Source organism: Anomalospiza imberbis, chromosome 18 (assembly GCF_031753505.1).
Source record: "Anomalospiza imberbis isolate Cuckoo-Finch-1a 21T00152 chromosome 18, ASM3175350v1, whole genome shotgun sequence".
Taxonomy (NCBI): Eukaryota; Metazoa; Chordata; class Aves; order Passeriformes; family Viduidae; genus Anomalospiza; species Anomalospiza imberbis.
The window spans coordinates 2,392,997-2,411,131 of record NC_089698.1 but is presented as its reverse complement, the minus strand read 5'-3'; the positions used below and the strand labels follow the sequence as shown (position 1 = coordinate 2,411,131).

The following is an 18,135-nucleotide window of genomic DNA, read 5'->3' as shown; positions in this document are numbered from 1 at the left end:
GCATCCATAAAGACTCAGAGCCTGCAGTTGTTGAGAACAAAACTAAAAGCACTCTGGTGTGGCAGAAGCTGCAGGTTTCCATCAGCAGCCTCGTGCATGTTTTAATTTTGTTTTTTCAAGTATGTACCACAGATCAGTAAGAGCACACCTCAGAATGAGTCTGGATACACCATAAGGGATTTTATTTTACAGTATCAAAATACTCCATCCCTCTTTAAAATAATTTAGTTGTGGCCTTTAGAAGCTGTCATAACTTTGGGAATTTTTTCAATAGTGGTCCATAATTATGTTAATCCTTCTAATGGCATTTCCTTGCCATGTTCATGTATCATCCTCCAAGTTCTTAGAGCCCTGATAGTCACTGAAGATGACACATCCTGTGCAGGAGTCTCTGAGTTACAGGTAGAGTTTAATGAGTTCATCGCTGACAGCTGAAGGAGTCAGCACACCGAGGTCTGTGAACAGCAGTGTGATCAGTGATGGGGAGGTGTAGTCAATCCAGGGGTGCTCCTCCGTTAGGTTCTGACCCGTTTTCAGAGTGTCTGCTTTGTACTAGAAGGAAACAGAGACCATTGGTTACTACACAACTGCAAGTTAAATCCTCTTTTGGCCAAGAGCAGTGCTACAGCCTCAAGCAGATGTTTGTGGTAAAACTGAAGGAAGTCAAGTGCACAGACTGGTGCCACCTTGGTCTTAGCTCTTTTATCTCGTGTAAAAAGTACAATTTGTAGTTCTGGAGTTTGTTGGTTTAACTGTTTCTTACCCTCAGCTGCTCCTGTGCCCTAAAGGAACTGCTTTAGGAACAGAGTATCAGTATCAGGACAAATTCTGGCTGTTTGGTGCCTGAGTGTACCATGGAGCAACCCCAAAATACACCACAGCAGAGAGATCCAGATAATCAGAGATGCTTAGAAGACAATTTTTCACTGACACACCACTGTGCACCTTAGCTGGGTAAGACGGAAGTTGAGTTTCTCTTACCTTAAACCTATCAGGAACGTCCTGCTGATTGAGAGGGAAGAGTCTGACAAACTTGAAACTTTCTGCTACCACATAAAATGGCTTATTCTGGGCTTTGGCACACACAGCAATTTGATTGGTGCCAATCTGTGGAGACAGATGGAAAAGAAGTTGCAGACTCAATGCCTGCCTGGCAATATTGCCCAGCTTCCAACAATTAACAGACATTTACTGGGTAAAATCCAAACGGAAGAGACTTCTCAGAAAGCTTTAAATGCTTCAGAGAAACCAAACTTTAGTAGTCCAGAGTTTACAGAATGATGTAAGAAACTCATAATTACCTTGTTGATAATGCCTCCACTTTCAACTACACCTTCAGCACCAACTAACACCAGGTCCACTTTCTCCATAATGTAGCTGTCAAAAGGGGACAAAAAATCCAAGCATTACTGGGTAATAGGACAAATGACTTGCTGAACAGAACAGAAATGAGTAATTCAAACAATATTTCCATTTTCTGCACTAGTTCCATCTACCTCTTCTAAGTCCACATGCTGCTACACATCCTTGGAGTGAGATTTCATCTCCTTCCTTGCAGGAGTATTAAGTAGCTTTTTCTTCCCCGGCCATAGCTGACCCTGGCAACTCTGTAAATGCTGGAAGAAGCTGAACTCTAGCTAGGAATGTTCAGATTTATTGTAGTTTTATTTTCCTCATGTATTGGACTTGTACTAAGCAGCGATAATTTAGCAAATACCTTAAGAAACCAAAAAATGATAACACTTTTGCAAATTAGGAAAAAAAAGTGGCTTCTTTGTTTAGCACCTCAGTTCTTTTTTACAGATCTGTACAAGTTCTTAGGTCTGGTTCCTTCTTTCATTCCAACATGCAAAACCAAATGCTTCTGCTGTAGCTGACACATTGTAATTGTGCACCTAAAGCTGTAACTTGTTTGGCCTGTTGGATGACTATGACAAACTAAGTAATATCCCTGGCGTTTGAACAAGCTGCTCACATGTGAGTTTATTCTGTCTTACTGTCAAAATGAAATTGTGATGAAAAATACTAAAATTTATAACCAGACTTACCCAACTGCAGCATCCAGAATCACGGTCACGGGAATGTTCAGCTTCCTAAGGGCTTTTGCCATTTTTTGCCTATTAAAGAAAACGTTTGGACCTTAAAAATTATTTTTTTGAAGACAATAATATGAAAATACTGTCTGAAAGACCAAAGCCTATGATTGCCCCCATTGCCCTTCTGATAGAACAGAAAATGAGTTACAGTATAGAAATGGAAGGAATTGTTACGTGTTGTCAGTGACACATATTACCCAGTGTGCAGGGTTTATTCCTTCACTTATACAACAGTATCTGCTCTGAAGGAATTATTTGGCATCTTTAAATGGCATTGTTAGCTGTATATTTTACTTTGCTGTGATAGGCATAATACTGATTATTCTAGCCTACTTCTTAAAGACACAGTTATAAAGCAGTTGTCTCCCATCTCCCAAGGGAAAAGCAGGTTGCCCGGCGCTGACCAAAAGTCAGTGAACCTTTGAGGAAAACCTAGATAACACTAATTAGGATATTGACTATGGAAAGCTAATTACCAATATTTTTTAGATTTTTTTTTCACTTGTCCAGAATAATGTGATACGAGTGACACTTGCCATTTAAAATGCTCCAACCATGCCTAGCTTTTCTTAGGGCAGGACAAGTTGGATGGTAGCTGTAACTTACCCTATTAACCAAGATAAAACCCAAATTAATGAATACTTGCCCTGCTTCATCTGGCTGTGATTCAGTAACAAAAACGCTGAATCGCTTCTTGGACTCCACAGCTGCTTCCAACACCCTGAGGACCACCCTGGAGTAGGCGTGTGTCAGTATTCGCTGCCAGGACAAAAAATAATTCACACATTGCATTTGCTGAGCCTCGGGAAACCTTGACTTTTGTCATGGCTTGCTGTGCAGAAGCCCCCATCAGACTCCTCTCCCCTCCTGTTCCTCCCTCACTGCCAGCAACAGCAAAACCGAACAGGAGCGACCCTGCCCCGGCCTACTCACAGCACCGTCTCTGATGAAAGGGTGACACAGCTTGGCGATTTTATTCCTCGAGAGAGAGACTTTGGTCAGGAAGATCTCGCCGCGCTCGATCATGATTTCTTTGCACTTGGAGTAGTCCTGGCAAAGAGCGGGATGCCCGCTGAGCGGCTGCAGGGTCCCGCAGCAGCGGCGGGGCAGAGCGGGCAGCCCTTACCGAGTACTCCAGCGAGGTGAGGCTGATGAAGCGCAGGAAGAGCTCGCCGCCGGAGGACACGGCCACCGAGGAGTCCACCCGCGACAGGGTGTCGATGGCGTCCCGCAGGCTGTTCCGCAGGCCCTGGATGGTCTCCCCTGGCGAGAGGCAGAGACGCGTGGTCAGGGCCTCGCCCTGGGGACAGCCGGGGCTCCGCGGGGTCCGCGCCGCGCCGCGGGCACCCGGGCCCACCTCGGTCCTGCCTGAGGAATCCCAGCAGCGCGCGGATGGCGGCCACGGCCGAGGCGACATCGGGGTCGTCCCTCAGCTGCGCCCTGAACGTCTCGATCAAGTCTGAAAAGGCAACGGGGAGCGTCAGGCCCGCCTCGGCCCGGGGCCGCCCCGCGCCCCCGTTACCGCCGCCCCCGTTACCCTCCGTGCTCATCGCCGCCCCCGTTACCCTCCGTGCTCATCGCCGCCCCCGTTACCCTCCGTGCTCATCTCCGCTCCGCTCCGCTCCGCTCCGCCCGCCGCGCCGGGGCGTGGGCAGGGCCGGCCCGGGGCGTGCCCGGATGAGGAGCGCCGGGCCGGGGCGTCATCCGCGGGCGCCGCGGCCGCTGCTGCCCGGCCGGCGCGATGAGCGCGGGTGAGCGCGGCCGGGGCGGCCCGGCGGGGTCTGGGCGCACTCCGGAGGGGTTTGGGGGTGCGGCGGCGGGGCTCGGGCTCCTCGTGGGGAAGCAGAGGCCGGCAGCGGGGCCCCGGGGCATTACCGCTCTGCTCGGGGCCCGGAGTGACGCCGCTGTGCGCTCCCTTTGCAGATGATGAGCTGAGCCTGCTGGTCATCGTCCTCGACACCAACCCGATCTGGTGGGGGAAGAGGGCCCTGGGAGAGGCTGAGGTACGGCCTTTGGGCGCTGGCACTGCTGATTGCCATTTCTGGGGGAAATTGTGCCATTTTCTTTGACTTCTGAACGGTGTTAATATTGTCTGCTAAAGCGGGTATAACGGGTATCGTAATGCCTTTTGAAATACCTATGCAGCGTTCTGTGTTCATTAGAGCTTTTTTAACAGCAAAAGCTCTTTCTGCATCTTCAAATTTAGGTTTTTTAAACTGCAGTCATTTCACAGATTACTTCTGAGTTGCTTGTCTGTAAATGTTATTGTGCTACATCTGCTCTGTTCTTATTCCAGCAGTTCACCCTGTCGAAATGCATCGATGCAGTGATGGTGCTGGGAAACTCTCACCTGCTCATGAATCGCACCAACAAACTCGCTGTAATAGCAAGTCACACTCAGGAAAGGTAGAGCTGCTTCTAAAGGTTTCCAGTTTCCTCTGTCTGTCTCCTGATTTTCTTGTTTGATGGCAAGAAACCAAATTAAAAGTGTGTAATATATCATTGTCTTGAAAAAAGAAATGAGCTGAAACTAAGTAGGAAAGAATCTTCATGACTTACAAAGCAACAAAAAGACTTAGACGGGAGGTTTAAATAGACTTAAAAATACACAGAGAGAGAGTGGTAGATATGTGTGGAGTGGGACAATGCAAATGGAAGGAGTTCCCTGTTTAGGGGATATTTTTACCTCCAGATGTTTGTGAATCTCAGGATCTATCCCCAAGTGCAGCCAAAGAATTTCACCAGATCTCTTAAGAGATGTCTCAAAAGGAGGGAGCTGAATGTGGCTTTTACTCCAGTTTAAGTTGAAAGTCACCTAACTTACATAGCCTCATTAATGCCTTAAGTATTAAAAGGATTTTAAATTAAACTCCAGAGTATTGTTATCTGCAGCTGATTAATTTATAGCATTTTTTCTTACATGAATACTTGGTTTTCCCTCTGTTTCAGCCGTTTCCTGTACCCTGGGAAGCGTTGGGCTGCTGCAGATCCCTTTGGAGAGGGAGGCCCTTCCATGGAATCTAACTGCTCCAGCAGCAAGGATGGGAAATATGAATTATTAACAGCAATAAATGATGCAATTGCAGAAGAGATTAAAGACCTCATGACAAAGAGTAAGGAGAAGAAAATTCTAGGCTTAATATGCAGAATTGGAAAACGCTTGGACTGTCAAGGAGTTGCAGAAATGTCCTCTGTTTTCATCTGAGTTTTTATATGCTTAAAGTAGATGAGTTTATTAGGTTTGACACTTCAGGCCTCTGCATTAGTATTATTTGCCAAAGATAAAAATGCGTAGTATTTTTTATTGTTAGGTTCAGTGGCTGGTTTTATGTATAAAAGTAACTTCAGTGCTTTTTCTTGTATTGCAGCTGACATGAAGGGCCAGCAAACAGATACCCTGTTAGCAGGATCACTTGCTAAAGCACTCTGTTGTATCCTTTTGATTACAGAATCTTCAAAGCCTTTATGTGTTCTTAAAGCTGTTTCTTATAATACTAACTTTTACTGTTCTTGTTTTGTTATAATACTTAAAACTGAAACATTTGCCTGATAACTGTGGCTTGTGCTTCTCAAAATGTGTATTGGCCAAGGTGGTGAATGTGTGATGTGGATCATGGAGTTATGTCCAAGAAGGGAATGTAGATTCCTTAATGCCAGCTAATGTAGACATCAACAAGATGGGCAAAGACCTAAAAGGTAACACCTCTTTTCCTGTCAACACTGAGAGGTTTATTTTAACCTAAATAACAGGTATAAATACACTTGCACAGACAAACAAATACACATGTTTGGACACACTCCCATTTCCAAAATTGGCACTGATGGGTGGAGGTTTATTTTGATCATTTGAAGTTGCCTACATTAAAAAAGTTAAAGAACTTGATCAGTAGTCCACATCCTTATGGAGATTTTCTGGAATTTCCCTGGAATAACTGGAGTTTCAGAGGAATTAGTCCACAAATACTTGTCACTGGGACTGGAAATAGTTTCATATAGATACTTTATCTGACCTGTTAGATCTAACATCCAGTATATTCTGAGGTGTCATATGCTACAGAATTAAAGGGATGATACAAACAAGGTGCTGATGCATTTCTCTTTCTTTTTAATACTTAGCCAATCAAGAAATTAAATCAAGGATTCTGGTAAGAACTTCTGCTGTAACAGTTTTCTTTTTGTCTTAAAATCCAGTGATATATGTAGGCTAACAAGTTTGAATTTGTATTTAGGTCATAAAAGCTGCAGAAGACAGCGCATTGCAATACATGAATTTCATGAATATGATCTTTGCAGCACAGAAACAGGTGAAGCTGGCCTTTTTTCCATTTATATTATCTTTTATTTCTGTGTAAAGATAACACAAATGTTAATTTCTCTTATAATTACATAAATTATAGTGTATTTATCACGGAAACAAGTAATGATAGTGACACTGACAGGGCTGTGTGGGTTTTGGCTAAATTTATTTTTCATGCATGTCATCTCTTGCAGAGTATTTTGATTGATGCCTGTGTCTTGGACTCTGATTCAGGTCTTCTACAACAGGTACAGACTTGCTGTTGTTATTTGCCGTTTATATTAGCTCATAAATACTTGATGTTAGACAGTTCAACACGTTCTTCAGCTCTTTCCTTTAATCAAGAGTGGGTGTGGAAATATGTTCAGTGGATCTGACAGTTCTGACATGCAGGCCTTGTGCAGTACTTGGGTATTTTAAGTGCCCATTAATGTCATCAAACGACAATCTGATCATGGTCTCTGCTTTGCAGGCCTGTGATATTACAGGTGGCATATATTTGAAAGTGCCTCACATGCCATCCCTTCTGCAGTATTTGTTGGTAAGTCACTTAAAAAACATTTCGGTGTTTTTTGTGTGTCAGACGTGAAATCTTCACTGACCTGATAACACAGGAATACCAACCCAGTTCACAAAATACTTCTCTCTATCCATGCAGTGGGTTTTTCTCCCTGATCAAGAGCAGAGATCACAGCTTGTCCTTCCACCTCCCGTTCATGTTGACTACAGAGCTGCCTGCTTCTGTCATCGGAACCTCATTGAAATCGGCTACGTGTGCTCCGTGTGCTTGTCAAGTAAGTTTATAAATATTTAGCAGTCTGATTTCTTATATTCCAATGACCTGTTTTAGTGAAAGCAAATTCTTTGATTTTCCAGTATTCTGCAACTTCAGTCCTATCTGCAGTACCTGCGAGTAAGTGTTTATTCTTTGTAGTTCAAGGGTGGGTGTGGGAATATGTTCAGTGTATCTGACAGTTGCTTTTCCATATTTTTTTCCAGGACTGCTTTCAAAATATCATTGCCACCTGTCATGAAAGCAAAGAAGAAGAAATTAAAGGTAGCTGCGTAGCAACATTATGTAAATACATCATTACCTCCTCCAGGAATTCAATGAAATGGAACCTACTTGAGAAACTGATGGCACTTTTTATTGGATATGAAAGAGAACTGTATGCAGTGCTATTACTTGTTTCTTAGGGGATAAATATTTAAAATGTATGTCTTCTATGCGACCTGTTAAGTAACAAATCACTGTATTACCATGTAATCTGTGCTGTTTGATACTAATTCCTCACTGTAAGAGGAACCAGAAGTAAAGAGACACAGCCTGTGAATTTGAGGGTATTCTGTCCACTGCCAAGTTTCACACCTCCAGGTTATTTTCAAAGTCAAGAAAGCTTCGATTCTTTCTATATGTTGGTGTAAAGTTAAGAATGACCATTTCTAGTGTGTAGGATCAGAATCATAGCACTGTGTTGTTCAGGGACTTCAGCTTCCTACTAGCAATATGAGCCATCATTTGCAAGATGGTTTGTGAGCCACTTGGAATAAAAAAGGTGCTAATTGCCCTGCATGTGCACTCACATGTATTGATATTCCTGTGACTGTATTGTCCTTGTGGTATTTCTTTCTCAATTTGATATCTCTTCATTTGTGAATGAAAAGGCCTCCCTTAGTTTAAAATAGCATCAGTAAATGCAGACTAGCTGGTTAGTCTTCAAGGTTTTATTTTGAAACTGGAAAACAAGAAATGTGGTTGTAATCTGATAACAGGCACGCTTCTTATTTTTAGTATGTGGGTTTCCATCTGACATGTGACAAGAACAAAGACTTTTGGATTGGTGTCTTTCATGGCAGGAAGGTCTGCTGTGTACTTCTGAATGTGGCTTTCATTTAAAGAAACAAACAGTATCTCCTTCTAAAGAGAACTATGTAATTTGGTAGTTCAACCTTTTTCCTGAAAGGAATAGAGAGGAATTTTTTTCCACAAAGAAAATGAGTTATTTTTTCCTTCCCAATGTGTATATAGGAATTTGTCAGGTCTTGACATTCACATCAGGTTTTGTCACTGTAACAGCTGCAGTGCCAGTTATTTCTGGGCTTGCCAACCTAACAAGGCGAGCTTTTTTTCATTGACAAAAGCCATTTTGTGTGAAGGCTGTATTTATAATTTACGTTGTATAAAACTTTTGTAATAAAGACTGTCTCTTTTTCAAATGTGGTCAGATATTGCTTTGATACTTAAGGGTGAGCTACATGATTTTCCCGGAGTTTTGTTGTTTGAGTCATACTAACAAACAAAAGGATTAGTGTTTATTTGCCACAAGTTACATACTTCTCTTATTAATTAGTACTCTAATGCCTATTGGTTAATGATTCTCTCACTTCTCATTTTAATTAGTCCACATGCTCAGTTTCTCTGTTTTGGGTTTGGGGGTTTCTTGGGTCACTGGTCTCCTACCAGAATTACCTTTTACCTGCTTAGATCTGATTTCAGCACAATTACTGAGCTGGTTTTATTAGTTTCTTCCTTAACTGGGAACATGCCCTAGCGGCCCATAAATTCTACCTTCATAATCAATACTACCTCCCTCTTCCCAAACCATGCTGACTCCCTCCTTCAGGTCTGAGAGCCCTCAACTTTAATTTTTTTTTTTAAATTTTCTCACACACTTAGAGCTTATTTGTTAGCTTTGTTAGTTTGTGACCGGCCCGGCGTCTGGAGCTGCCCCGCCGCCACCACCGCTCGCCGTGAGGCGGCCGCGTTCCCGCCCTTCCCGTGAGGGGCCCGCGTTCCCGTGGAGCGGCCGCGTTCCCGCCCTTCCCGTGAGGGGCCCGCGTTCCCGTGAGGCGGCCGCGTTCCCGTCCTTCCCGGGAGGCGCCCGCGTTCCCGTGAGGCGCCCGCGTTCCCGCCCTTCCCGTGGAGCGGCCGCGTTCCCGTCCTTCCCGTGAGGCGCCCGCGTTCCCGTCCTTCCCGTGAGGGCCCGCGTTCCCGTCCTTCCCGTGAGGCGCCCGCGTTCCCGTCCTTCCCATGGAGCCCGCGTTCCCGTCCTTCCCATGGAGCCCGCGTTCCCGCCCTTCCCGTGAGGCGGCCGCGTTCCCGTCCTTCCCGTGAGGGCCCGCGTTCCCGTCCTTCCCGTGAGGCGCCCGCGTTCCCGTCCTTCCCATGGAGCCCGCGTTCCCGTCCTTCCCGTGAGGCGCCCGCGTTCCCGCCCTTCCCATGGAGCCCGCGTTCCCGCCCTTCCCGTGAGGGGCCCGTGTTCCCGTCCTTCCCGTGAGGGGCCCGTGTTCCCGCCCTCCGCGTTGCCATGGCGCCGCGCTGGCGCTGCGAGATGGCGGCCGGGCGGCCGCCGTAGCGCGATGGGGGCCGCCGGCTTCGGGGCGCTGCTGCTGCTGCTGCTGCTGCGGGCGGCTCCCTGCCCCGGGCAGCTGGCCGGGGACACCGGTGGGTCAGGGCGTGAGCGGCCGCAGTGAATGGCGACCTCCGGGGGGCGAGGGAGGGCGGTCGGCCCGCGGCGGGATCTGCCCGGGTGGGCGTGAGGGGAGGCGGCGCGGACCCTGAGGGTTCCCCAAGGCACGGCCCTGGGCGCCCCTCCCAAACCCGAACGTGCCCGCCGTGGAGCTTCTGCCGCTGCTCCGCACAGAGCGGGAGGGTGAAGCACTTTCTGTCGGACCTTTCAAGCTCGGCAAAGTGTAGAAAGCAAAATCCAGTGAAACTCCCAAGTCCGAACCCCGAACTTGGCCCTGCGTCCACACGCAGAACTCGGGAGCCCACAGCTCCTGGATCGCAGGTGGCGGGACACCCCTCGCACAATTCATGGCCCCAAGAAATTAAAAAGTGTAAGCTGAAGTCAGCAAAAAAAGCTAAATATGGTGTTGCTGAGCAGTGTAGTATCTGCGAGGGCTGTAAGTGCTGTAATGTTATTTTACTGCCTGTTTACTGGGCATCTTCACACTTGTAAACTTGTGGCATAGAAAGCTACACCCACTCCTCCAACACGTGGCAAGAATGGAAATACAACCCTGTACTAGGCATTACATGATACTTTTCTTCTGTTTGTGACAATTTAAAGTCTAAGAGCGTAAGAATATAGCCCAAGCGCAAGATCTTTATGTCTTACAGATGTTACCTCTTTCAGTCAACTTATTTCTTTCTCTTTTTTTTTCAGTCTTTCAGCCTTCGTTTATTCATATGTCAGGGCCCAGAGTAAATTCATTTTTTCTCGGCAATTCTTCAGGAGTTAATTTTTCTATAATTTTGAGTCCTAGAGGTGCAGAGACAGGTAGGAACACTTTAACCCCCTTTCCCCACGTAAATAAATACGTTTGAATTGTTAATATTTTTTGACACAAAAATTACTAGAGAAATGGTAATGCATGTCATTTAATGTCTTAATCGTTACAGGAGCAGGAATTTCAGACATTCCTGTGATTAACCCCTTAGTTCTCAGTTGTTTCTGTGTGGGCTGGGCCTGAGGGTGTATCTGAAGGCACAAGAAGAGTTTAAATGTACTTCTCATTTCCCAGTCCTTTCTAAATGACCTTTAAAATTTTTATTTTGTTATAGGAAAATTGCAACTTGCAAATTGCAGCGGAAGTAAAAGAGCTGGGGATTGGAATTTGGATGTAACTCCTGGTGTGGTATGTAGAATACTGATTCTTCTGTTATTCCACTTCATTCCAGCTCCTCTCTCAGAAGCTGATGAATGGTATAGACAAGAGCAATTTAATACAAGCTATCAGAGCTGTCAAACTTTATTTTGTGTTTTCCAGAACGTTTCCAAGGTGACTGTAAGCCTCAGCAGAACTCTGGAGCTGTGTTTGCCCAATGCCACCGAGTGCTGCCCCTCACCTCTGTGCGTGGTGGAAACACTGCAGGTTTTAGCCTGCCGTGGTTCAGTGATGCTGGCACAGCTCCTGATTCAAGCTGAAATATTTGCCAACTCTTCCTTTGCAGGAAATGTGTCAGGTAAGCGCTAAAGAAGAAATGGCATTTTGGCTGTTCTTTTCCTCTCTGTATGGAAAAATCAGTATTTGGGCAGCAATAAGATGTACTGAGCAATCAATGCAATTTTAAAAAAGGTTTCTACACAGAATCAACTGCAGCATGCATGGTCTTTTTATTTGGATTTCAGTCCACTTAATCTCATTTTCTCTTCTACTTCTGTTACAGAAAATGCAACTATCATCCCAAACCAGGCATTTAAGCCCTTGGGCTCTTGTCCTTGTAACTTAACAGCTGGAGCTTGTGATGTTCGTTGTTGCTGTGATCTGGTACTTATTTCTTGTTAAGCTTTGATTAAGTGTTTTCAAAGTTTCTAGACTCTCTTGTCTGCAGGGAGAGAGAGGTACTGAATGCTTCAGACTAGATGGGCCAGAGGGGTATTTGGATATTCCAGTATTTTTGAAAGTAAATATGTTCACTATACAAAGTTCCTTGATTTACCTGTAAGTTTGCCTTTATATAGCCATAAGTATTGCAATTACTTTGCTAAAAAGTGACCATTGTTTTCCCTTTCAGGAGTGTACACCAGACTTGCAGCAGTTATTCAATGGATCATGTTTCACTGGAGTGTTTGGTGGGGATGTAAACCCACCTTATGATCAGCTGTGCTCTTCCCAGACAATGGAGTATACCCCTGAGTGGTTTCCCTTCCTTTGTGTACAGTCTTCTCTTGACAACACACCATTTCTTGGCTATTTTTATCATGGCTCTATGTAAGTCTTACGAAAATTTATTTTCTCATCGCACTCATTATGCAACCAAAAATATAACTTGTCTTTATAATGAAAGTTACTTTGAAATTAGGGTTTTAGGGTGTAAACCTTAAATGCAAGTGGAGAAATGTAATTGGTAGTATATAGGAACAGGGGACATGAAAGCAAACCTGTAATTATTTGTGAGATAAAGAGTTTAATTTTTAAACTTGTTTGCAGTTCTACACCCAAAGTTTCTTCATTTAAGATCCCTCTACAAACTTCTCCTGGGAAACCTTTCACTGGTTACAGAGAAGGAGATCCAATTATAACAGAAGAAGATGAGTATTTTACTGTTCCCCAGGTAATCACTTGGTGCTTGTGAGCTTTTGATTCCTCTTGGTTGGTTTGGAACTCCCCGCATCACTCTCCTTATGGCTTTGCATCCAATTTCAGCAACTTGATGTTGGGAAGTGGTGGGGTGTATTTGTCACAAAAAACCCTCAAAAAACGAACAAAAAACCCAAAACAAAACCACAAAGTCATTATTAAAAGTAAACGTTATCCTTTCTCATCCCCTTGCCCATCCCTGCAAAAGGTAATAATGCATTTTGGAGAGACTTGTTGGTTATAATTATTTTCACAAATGAAGATGAAGTCATGGTGTACATTGAAGCTACTTTTAAAGCTGGGCTTTTAAAATGTTAACCTCTCTTTTGCCAGAGGCTGAGGCATTTTTATATCCTCAGCTTGCTTGTCAAAGTGTTATGTGTGGCTGTAGTGCACACGTGGGCATTTTACTAACAAGTAATCTTCAAATGAAAAGCCGGGGGCTAGAAAATCCTCACTTCTGTGACCCCCCTGCAGCAATCCATGGCTGGACAGTGTGTTGGGAATGCTCCTGTGGCCTATCTCCACAACTTTGATGTCAAGTGCCCGACCAATTTGGAGTCTTACAAGGAAGGCCTGCCCCATGATGTGAGGATAAACACTGGCACTGCAGGTATGCTGCACAGATCCAAGCAGGAATGTGTTTCATTGTTTCTCAGAGCTGCTGAACAGAACAAACCCGAGGGCTTTGGCACAGTTGCTAAATGTAACCTCTGTGTTATCTGGTGGCTGTAGTTCAGCATTTGGGGATGCTCTGTTCCTGGTTCTCATGAGCTTTTAGCAAGTGTCCCACTGTTTCCCAAGATTTAGGAGGGAAGAAATAACAGGATGGGTCTTTGTGTCCCACTTACCTGTTCCTGGTGACTCATTTTCAGACTGTTGCAGAGCCGTTTTTCCGTCAGGAGGGTGCAGCATCAGCGTTTTAGAGTTAGGGAGAAGTGGTTACTCTCTGCATTACAAAAGCCTGTACTTATGAAGAGTCATTCTGGAGTTTGAGATAATGTGATTACCAGCATGAACATATTTTATTTTATGCTCCATAATTGTCTAATTTTGTTAGTCTATATTACCTCTATAAGACCCACAGTTAATTAGCTCTGCTTTCAAAATACATAAACAGTCTGGGTCTCTACCAAAATTAATTTTCTAAATTTTCCTAGTCAGTTTTCATAACAACAAGGATTGCACCTTGGATGTGAAAACACAAGTCTTTGTTTTTTGTTCTCAGACTTCATCCAACAAAATGTTGTCTATAGAGCCATCACTGACAGGAGCAAATTCATCACTGAAAGTGGTAGGTCTCTTCCATTTAATTCATGTTTCTTACTTAACCCGGATTGTATATGAAATAGATTTTGATGTCTAAAATGTTTACCTGCTGCAATTCTTAGGAGGAGTTTTGTATGTTATGTAAGACTGAAAAAGTAAACTGGCTTTCTGCAAAGCAGGAAGAATTTAATTTACTCCAGTTCATCACAGCTGGTCAGGAAATCAGGTTCCTTACCTTGCATACACGAGGGATTGCACCATTGCACACTGAAACAGTAAAATAAATTCTCAAAAAGATGAATGTTGTAGTTTCCAGAATTTTGCCAAGGTTCTAATGTGTTGATTCTCAGATGCAGTAGCAGAGCTTTCGAATTAGATTGCTTTTCATTATGACCTTTTCTCTTTTTCCTTCTGCCAGAAAATCTTCTTGCTGCTGAGGTTCTGTGTCAAAATGTAACTTTTGCAGAACATTATAAATTCATTTGGAAAGACAAGAACATTGAGCAAGTAAATGTCACTGTCTTCTTTGGAAGCTTATGTGATGGAGGTATCAGGAAATTTCTTTTATGATTTTTGATTTATTTCTTTGTCTTCTGTATGGAAATTCTGTGATAGAATCACTTATTTACTAATTCTTCTTAAAATAATTTCCCTTGGACTCTAGAAAGAAAATTTTGGGGCTGATTTCCATTAATTTGTGTTAATATGAATCTTCTGTCACTAATGAAAGACAGAAGTTTGTGCCCTACACAGAACGTACATTTTGCTAATTTACTTATTTAAAAGTAATACTTGTTTCTTTCACCAGAAATCCTGACACAGAGATTCGCAGTCGAATTTCTAAGTTTAAACAGTACTAATGGAGAGGAACGGTTTGAGAATCCAGGTATTAATACTTCATTTTGCCTATTAAAAGTAAAAAAATTTGTACTGTACATATTCTTATCAGTGATTACATTTTCTATTTATTTTGTGCTTCCTTATGTTGCCAGCCTTCACCTTCCTGCCTTACTGCACTGCAAATAGCAGTGAGTGGTTCTTAGGCTTTTGTTGCATAGATTTTGATCATTTAAAGTGAGGCCATTCCCACTGCAATGGAAATGTCTTGTCATTTACTTCAAGATTGATGACATTTAAAACAATGCTAATGCTTATAGATTCTTCTACACTGTTGATAATTTACCCTTCTGTGTTTAGGGTATCAAGTTGGAAAACCAGTGAAAGCTGCAAATCTGAATGCTTCTGATCCTCTTGGAAGCCTCAACATTTGGCAGCCAGGTACTGGCTTGTGAGGTTGCAACTTCAATTGTAGTTAATGCTAAAGTTTTGGAGCTTTATTTGGTTTTTGGATTTTTTTAAACATATTTTAGTTAAAAATCTCTGCCAGATTTTGCTTTTCTTTCCCAAACTTCCAAAGGTCAGTGAGAAAACCTTTAGTGCTTTCTTGGAAAATTGAATGATCTGTTTTTGAACTCTACCACGCTGAGTTTGATGTTTTGCACAAAATTGAAAGCTGGAGATCCAAAGGTGGATAATAGGAAAGCTCAAGTAAGATGTTTTAATTTCACAGCTGGCAGAGGTTTATGTGCATCAACAACTGACAGACCAGTACTGTTTGGAGTAGACTCATACTCTGGGTGCATTCTAGAAGTTGATATTAATGAAGATTGCAGCCTTTTAAGGTGAGCCACACAGGCTGAATTGTTTATCCCTGCTTCATCCCTCTTGTTGATTGTCATGCGACTGTCTACAAGTGCCTCCCATCAGCACTGGTACATTCTTTTTAAATATTCATGTGTGTGTTTCAGCTTTCTGTGGTTAATAGTCTCACTTCTGTTTTTGATGGGAAATCATAATGATGGTTTCACTCTTTATTCTAATGAGGATTGTGTTGGCTGCAATACTTTTCCATTTCTTCCCTTCAATAGTTGAAGTTTATTTTTGTTGTGTGATAACATCTTTCAGATGAAATTGACCTTAGGATACAGTAATATTGCAACCCAGAGTGGTAAGACAGTACAGATTTACATTCTTACTTTGCAGAGGAAATGTGACTGAGAAATTGAATGCATTAATACAAGCTACTCACATTGGAAAGAGGGACAATTCCAGTTACAGTGATCTAAATGACTGGGTGGAAATTATACGTAAGTGAGGCTTGTGTTGTTCTTTGTAGTGTAAATATGCCCATACTGTAAATAAAGCATGTCAAAATAAATCCTAATAGTAATTTCAAATACCTAAAGCTAGTGATGTGTGTGTCTGTATCCATCCATCCATATATGTGTACACAGAGGCACATAATTCAGTATGTCTGTGGATACTGCATATTTTACTGCCAGCCTGTACACATGTTACTTGGTGTTTATCCATTGATAAATTAGTCCTTTAGGTGTTTTTTATAGAGAGAAACATTTTTAATGTGTTCCTGTGTGACGGTTACCAGCATTTCACTGGGCTATGAGAATAATCTAATTATGGAATATAGAATGTTTTCCATAATATTTACATTTAAATCTCTCTGTTCTCCTGTTCTCCTTCAAAGGTCTTGAGCCATTTAGTTCTAATGTGAGCACTGGAGGTTTAAAAGGCTTTTGTCCAGATATTCCTGCAAACCTGAATATTCACATAATCTTTGCTAAAGTGGGAGCAGTGCAAGGGATTCCCCAGCAGGAAATTCTTGCTGTGCAGATCAGGTAAAATGAGTTGTGTCTCTGACTACCTGACAAATAACTGCTTCATTTTGAGCCTTGCTTACCTAACACATCCCAAATTAATTTTACAGACAAAAAGGGTAAGGTTTTGTTGCTGGATTTTTTACACGCCTTTCACTATGCAACCCGAATTCCTTTGATCACAACCAGGTTAGCCTTTCTCCCTCTGAAATGAAAACTAAAGAAAAAAAATAATGATTAAAAGCAGATAATCTTTATACTTCGTTGAAATATTAAATAAAACACATGATGCTGCCAGCAGCAAGCATACACAGGCCATCCCATCAGGAGTCACGTGGTGGAAGCAACTAGATTGTGCTGTGGTCTGGCTTACCCCATTGCAGAGCTCTTGGGAGCTAAGCTAAATGCTTTATTCTTTCCTGAAACAGGGAATTTTCACTCTGCAAACACTTCCCCTCCTCCGCCAAGTCAATCGCTGTCAAATAAGTGGGATTCTGTTCTGTTTTACCTCATTTCCAGACTGTGCAAGTTCTCCCCTTGTACTTTGTGGAAAATCCAGGGATTATCAACCCTCCTCATAAATGCTGTGTGTTTTGTCCTTCCCTGCTTGTATTTATGGTCTAAACTTCCATTTCCAGCCCTCGAGCAATAGTTATACTTTTTGTTACAGTTACTCAACAATCTTATGGCAGTTCCAGTGTGGGCTTGGCTGCAGAAACACCCTCAGCTTTCTTCCCATCACAGCTTCTGTTCAGTTCGTTGAGGTCCCAGCACAACCACCCCCTCCAGTGACCAGGTAGTTTTGGTAAAAACATTGATAACCTCCCACGATGTTCAGCAGATGTGACGTGAATTACATTGACCAAAAAGTTCCTTTTTTTCCAGGTATCAGAAGATTTATGCAGAGTTTGACTGCAATCAAAATGAGGTGTGCTGGCCACAACTCCTTTATCCACTGACACGCTTTTACACAGGTAAAATGATGAACAATGTGGGATGCCATAAAACATGAAAGGCTGTATTTCTTTGAAACATAATTAGATGTGGGGAGTTGTCTGAAAGAATGCTTTTGCATACACTTTTATCTGTATCTTTGGGCTGTTGTATAAACTAAAATGTAGCTCTCACATGCTTACACTTTTTTTTTGTTTTGTTTTGTTTTTTTTTCCAGGAGAACCATATTCCCAGTGTCTTGCTAAAGGCCTGTTTCTGGCATTTCTTATTTTACTTGCAACAATTATGAGCAACCCTTGGTTTTCTAAATTATGGAACAGATAGGTAAAAATTATGGAGAAACATTCTTGGATTTTATAGACAATTTATGTAAACACTTAAAGATACATAAAATCAGTACTTCTACAGCATACAGAAAATGGCTGTTACTTAAAACAAAAGTAATAAATTATTTTTAAGCTGTAGACTCTGTGTTTGGAGTAGCAAAGTGCAGAGTTGACTTCAAGAAGGTGGCGAGTCCAGCCCAGAGGCTGCAGCGGGTTTGGGATTGTCCTCATGGATGGACTGTTGTCCTCTCAAGCCAGTACTCTTCTCCTAGAACTCTTGCCAGTAATCCCCTTGTGCCCACCTATTTTTGGAGCAGTGGGCAGACTTCTCACACTTCTGAGAAGTCATAGCCCTTCAGCTGTTTTCACGTGTTGATCTGAAATTTTCTTTTCCAGTTAATGCTTTGCACTGGCAACCTGCTGTGTCTGTG

General features: G+C 42.9%; 3 protein-coding genes across 7 annotated transcripts in view; 2 read left to right on the top strand and 1 right to left on the bottom strand.

The window, feature by feature from the left end:
- The window catches only part of GTF2H3 (general transcription factor IIH subunit 3), a 111,663-nt gene extending 103,053 nt beyond the window's left edge, over positions 1 to 8,610 (top strand). The window contains exons 2-14 of one of the 2 annotated variants that reach the window (XM_068208401.1): positions 3,827 to 3,847; positions 4,020 to 4,099; positions 4,393 to 4,502; positions 5,046 to 5,209; positions 5,465 to 5,527; positions 5,763 to 5,792; positions 6,213 to 6,241; positions 6,326 to 6,400; positions 6,588 to 6,641; positions 6,866 to 6,934; positions 7,052 to 7,187; positions 7,270 to 7,306; positions 7,393 to 8,610. In XM_068208401.1, coding sequence (XP_068064502.1) covers positions 3,838 to 3,847; positions 4,020 to 4,099; positions 4,393 to 4,502; positions 5,046 to 5,209; positions 5,465 to 5,527; positions 5,763 to 5,792; positions 6,213 to 6,241; positions 6,326 to 6,400; positions 6,588 to 6,641; positions 6,866 to 6,934; positions 7,052 to 7,187; positions 7,270 to 7,306; positions 7,393 to 7,462 — 927 coding nt within the window. In that variant the 5' untranslated portion in view covers positions 3,827 to 3,837 and the 3' untranslated portion in view covers positions 7,463 to 8,610. Of the gene's footprint in view, positions 1 to 3,826; positions 3,848 to 4,019; positions 4,100 to 4,392; positions 4,503 to 5,045; positions 5,210 to 5,464; positions 5,528 to 5,762; positions 5,793 to 6,212; positions 6,242 to 6,325; positions 6,401 to 6,587; positions 6,642 to 6,865; positions 6,935 to 7,051; positions 7,188 to 7,269; positions 7,307 to 7,392 lie in introns of those variants that run through there. The other variant, XM_068208402.1, reaches the window with a different exon arrangement.
- Positions 160 to 3,740, bottom strand: EIF2B1 (eukaryotic translation initiation factor 2B subunit alpha). 4 transcript variants are annotated; one of them, XM_068208384.1, is made up of 10 exons: positions 3,714 to 3,723; positions 3,634 to 3,680; positions 3,454 to 3,555; positions 3,223 to 3,359; positions 3,030 to 3,146; positions 2,743 to 2,855; positions 2,049 to 2,117; positions 1,302 to 1,377; positions 982 to 1,107; positions 160 to 552 (listed from the first exon to the last, which is right to left on the bottom strand). In XM_068208384.1, the coding sequence occupies exons 2-10, from the start codon at positions 3,644 to 3,646 to the stop codon at positions 397 to 399; spliced, it is 909 nt and encodes a 302-aa protein (XP_068064485.1). In that variant the 5' UTR covers positions 3,647 to 3,680; positions 3,714 to 3,723; the 3' UTR covers positions 160 to 396. The 4 variants fall into 4 exon arrangements, with proteins under 4 accessions (XP_068064485.1, XP_068064486.1, XP_068064484.1 ...); XM_068208385.1 differs by lacking the exon at positions 3,634 to 3,680 and having other exon boundaries at positions 3,690 to 3,740; XM_068208383.1 differs by lacking the exon at positions 3,714 to 3,723 and having other exon boundaries at positions 3,634 to 3,689.
- Positions 8,611 to 9,676: 1,066 nt separating the features above from the next.
- TCTN2 (tectonic family member 2) lies at positions 9,677 to 17,842 on the top strand. Its single transcript, XM_068208370.1, has 18 exons — positions 9,677 to 9,838; positions 10,563 to 10,676; positions 10,961 to 11,034; positions 11,167 to 11,362; positions 11,567 to 11,667; positions 11,915 to 12,111; positions 12,331 to 12,454; positions 12,958 to 13,093; positions 13,709 to 13,774; positions 14,168 to 14,296; positions 14,558 to 14,635; positions 14,947 to 15,027; positions 15,320 to 15,431; positions 15,793 to 15,896; positions 16,295 to 16,445; positions 17,095 to 17,220; positions 17,310 to 17,398; positions 17,596 to 17,842. Exons 1-18 carry the CDS (start codon positions 9,754 to 9,756, stop codon positions 17,700 to 17,702), a joined length of 2,070 nt encoding a protein of 689 aa, XP_068064471.1. The 5' UTR covers positions 9,677 to 9,753; the 3' UTR covers positions 17,703 to 17,842.
- The last annotated feature ends 293 nt before the right edge of the window (positions 17,843 to 18,135 follow it).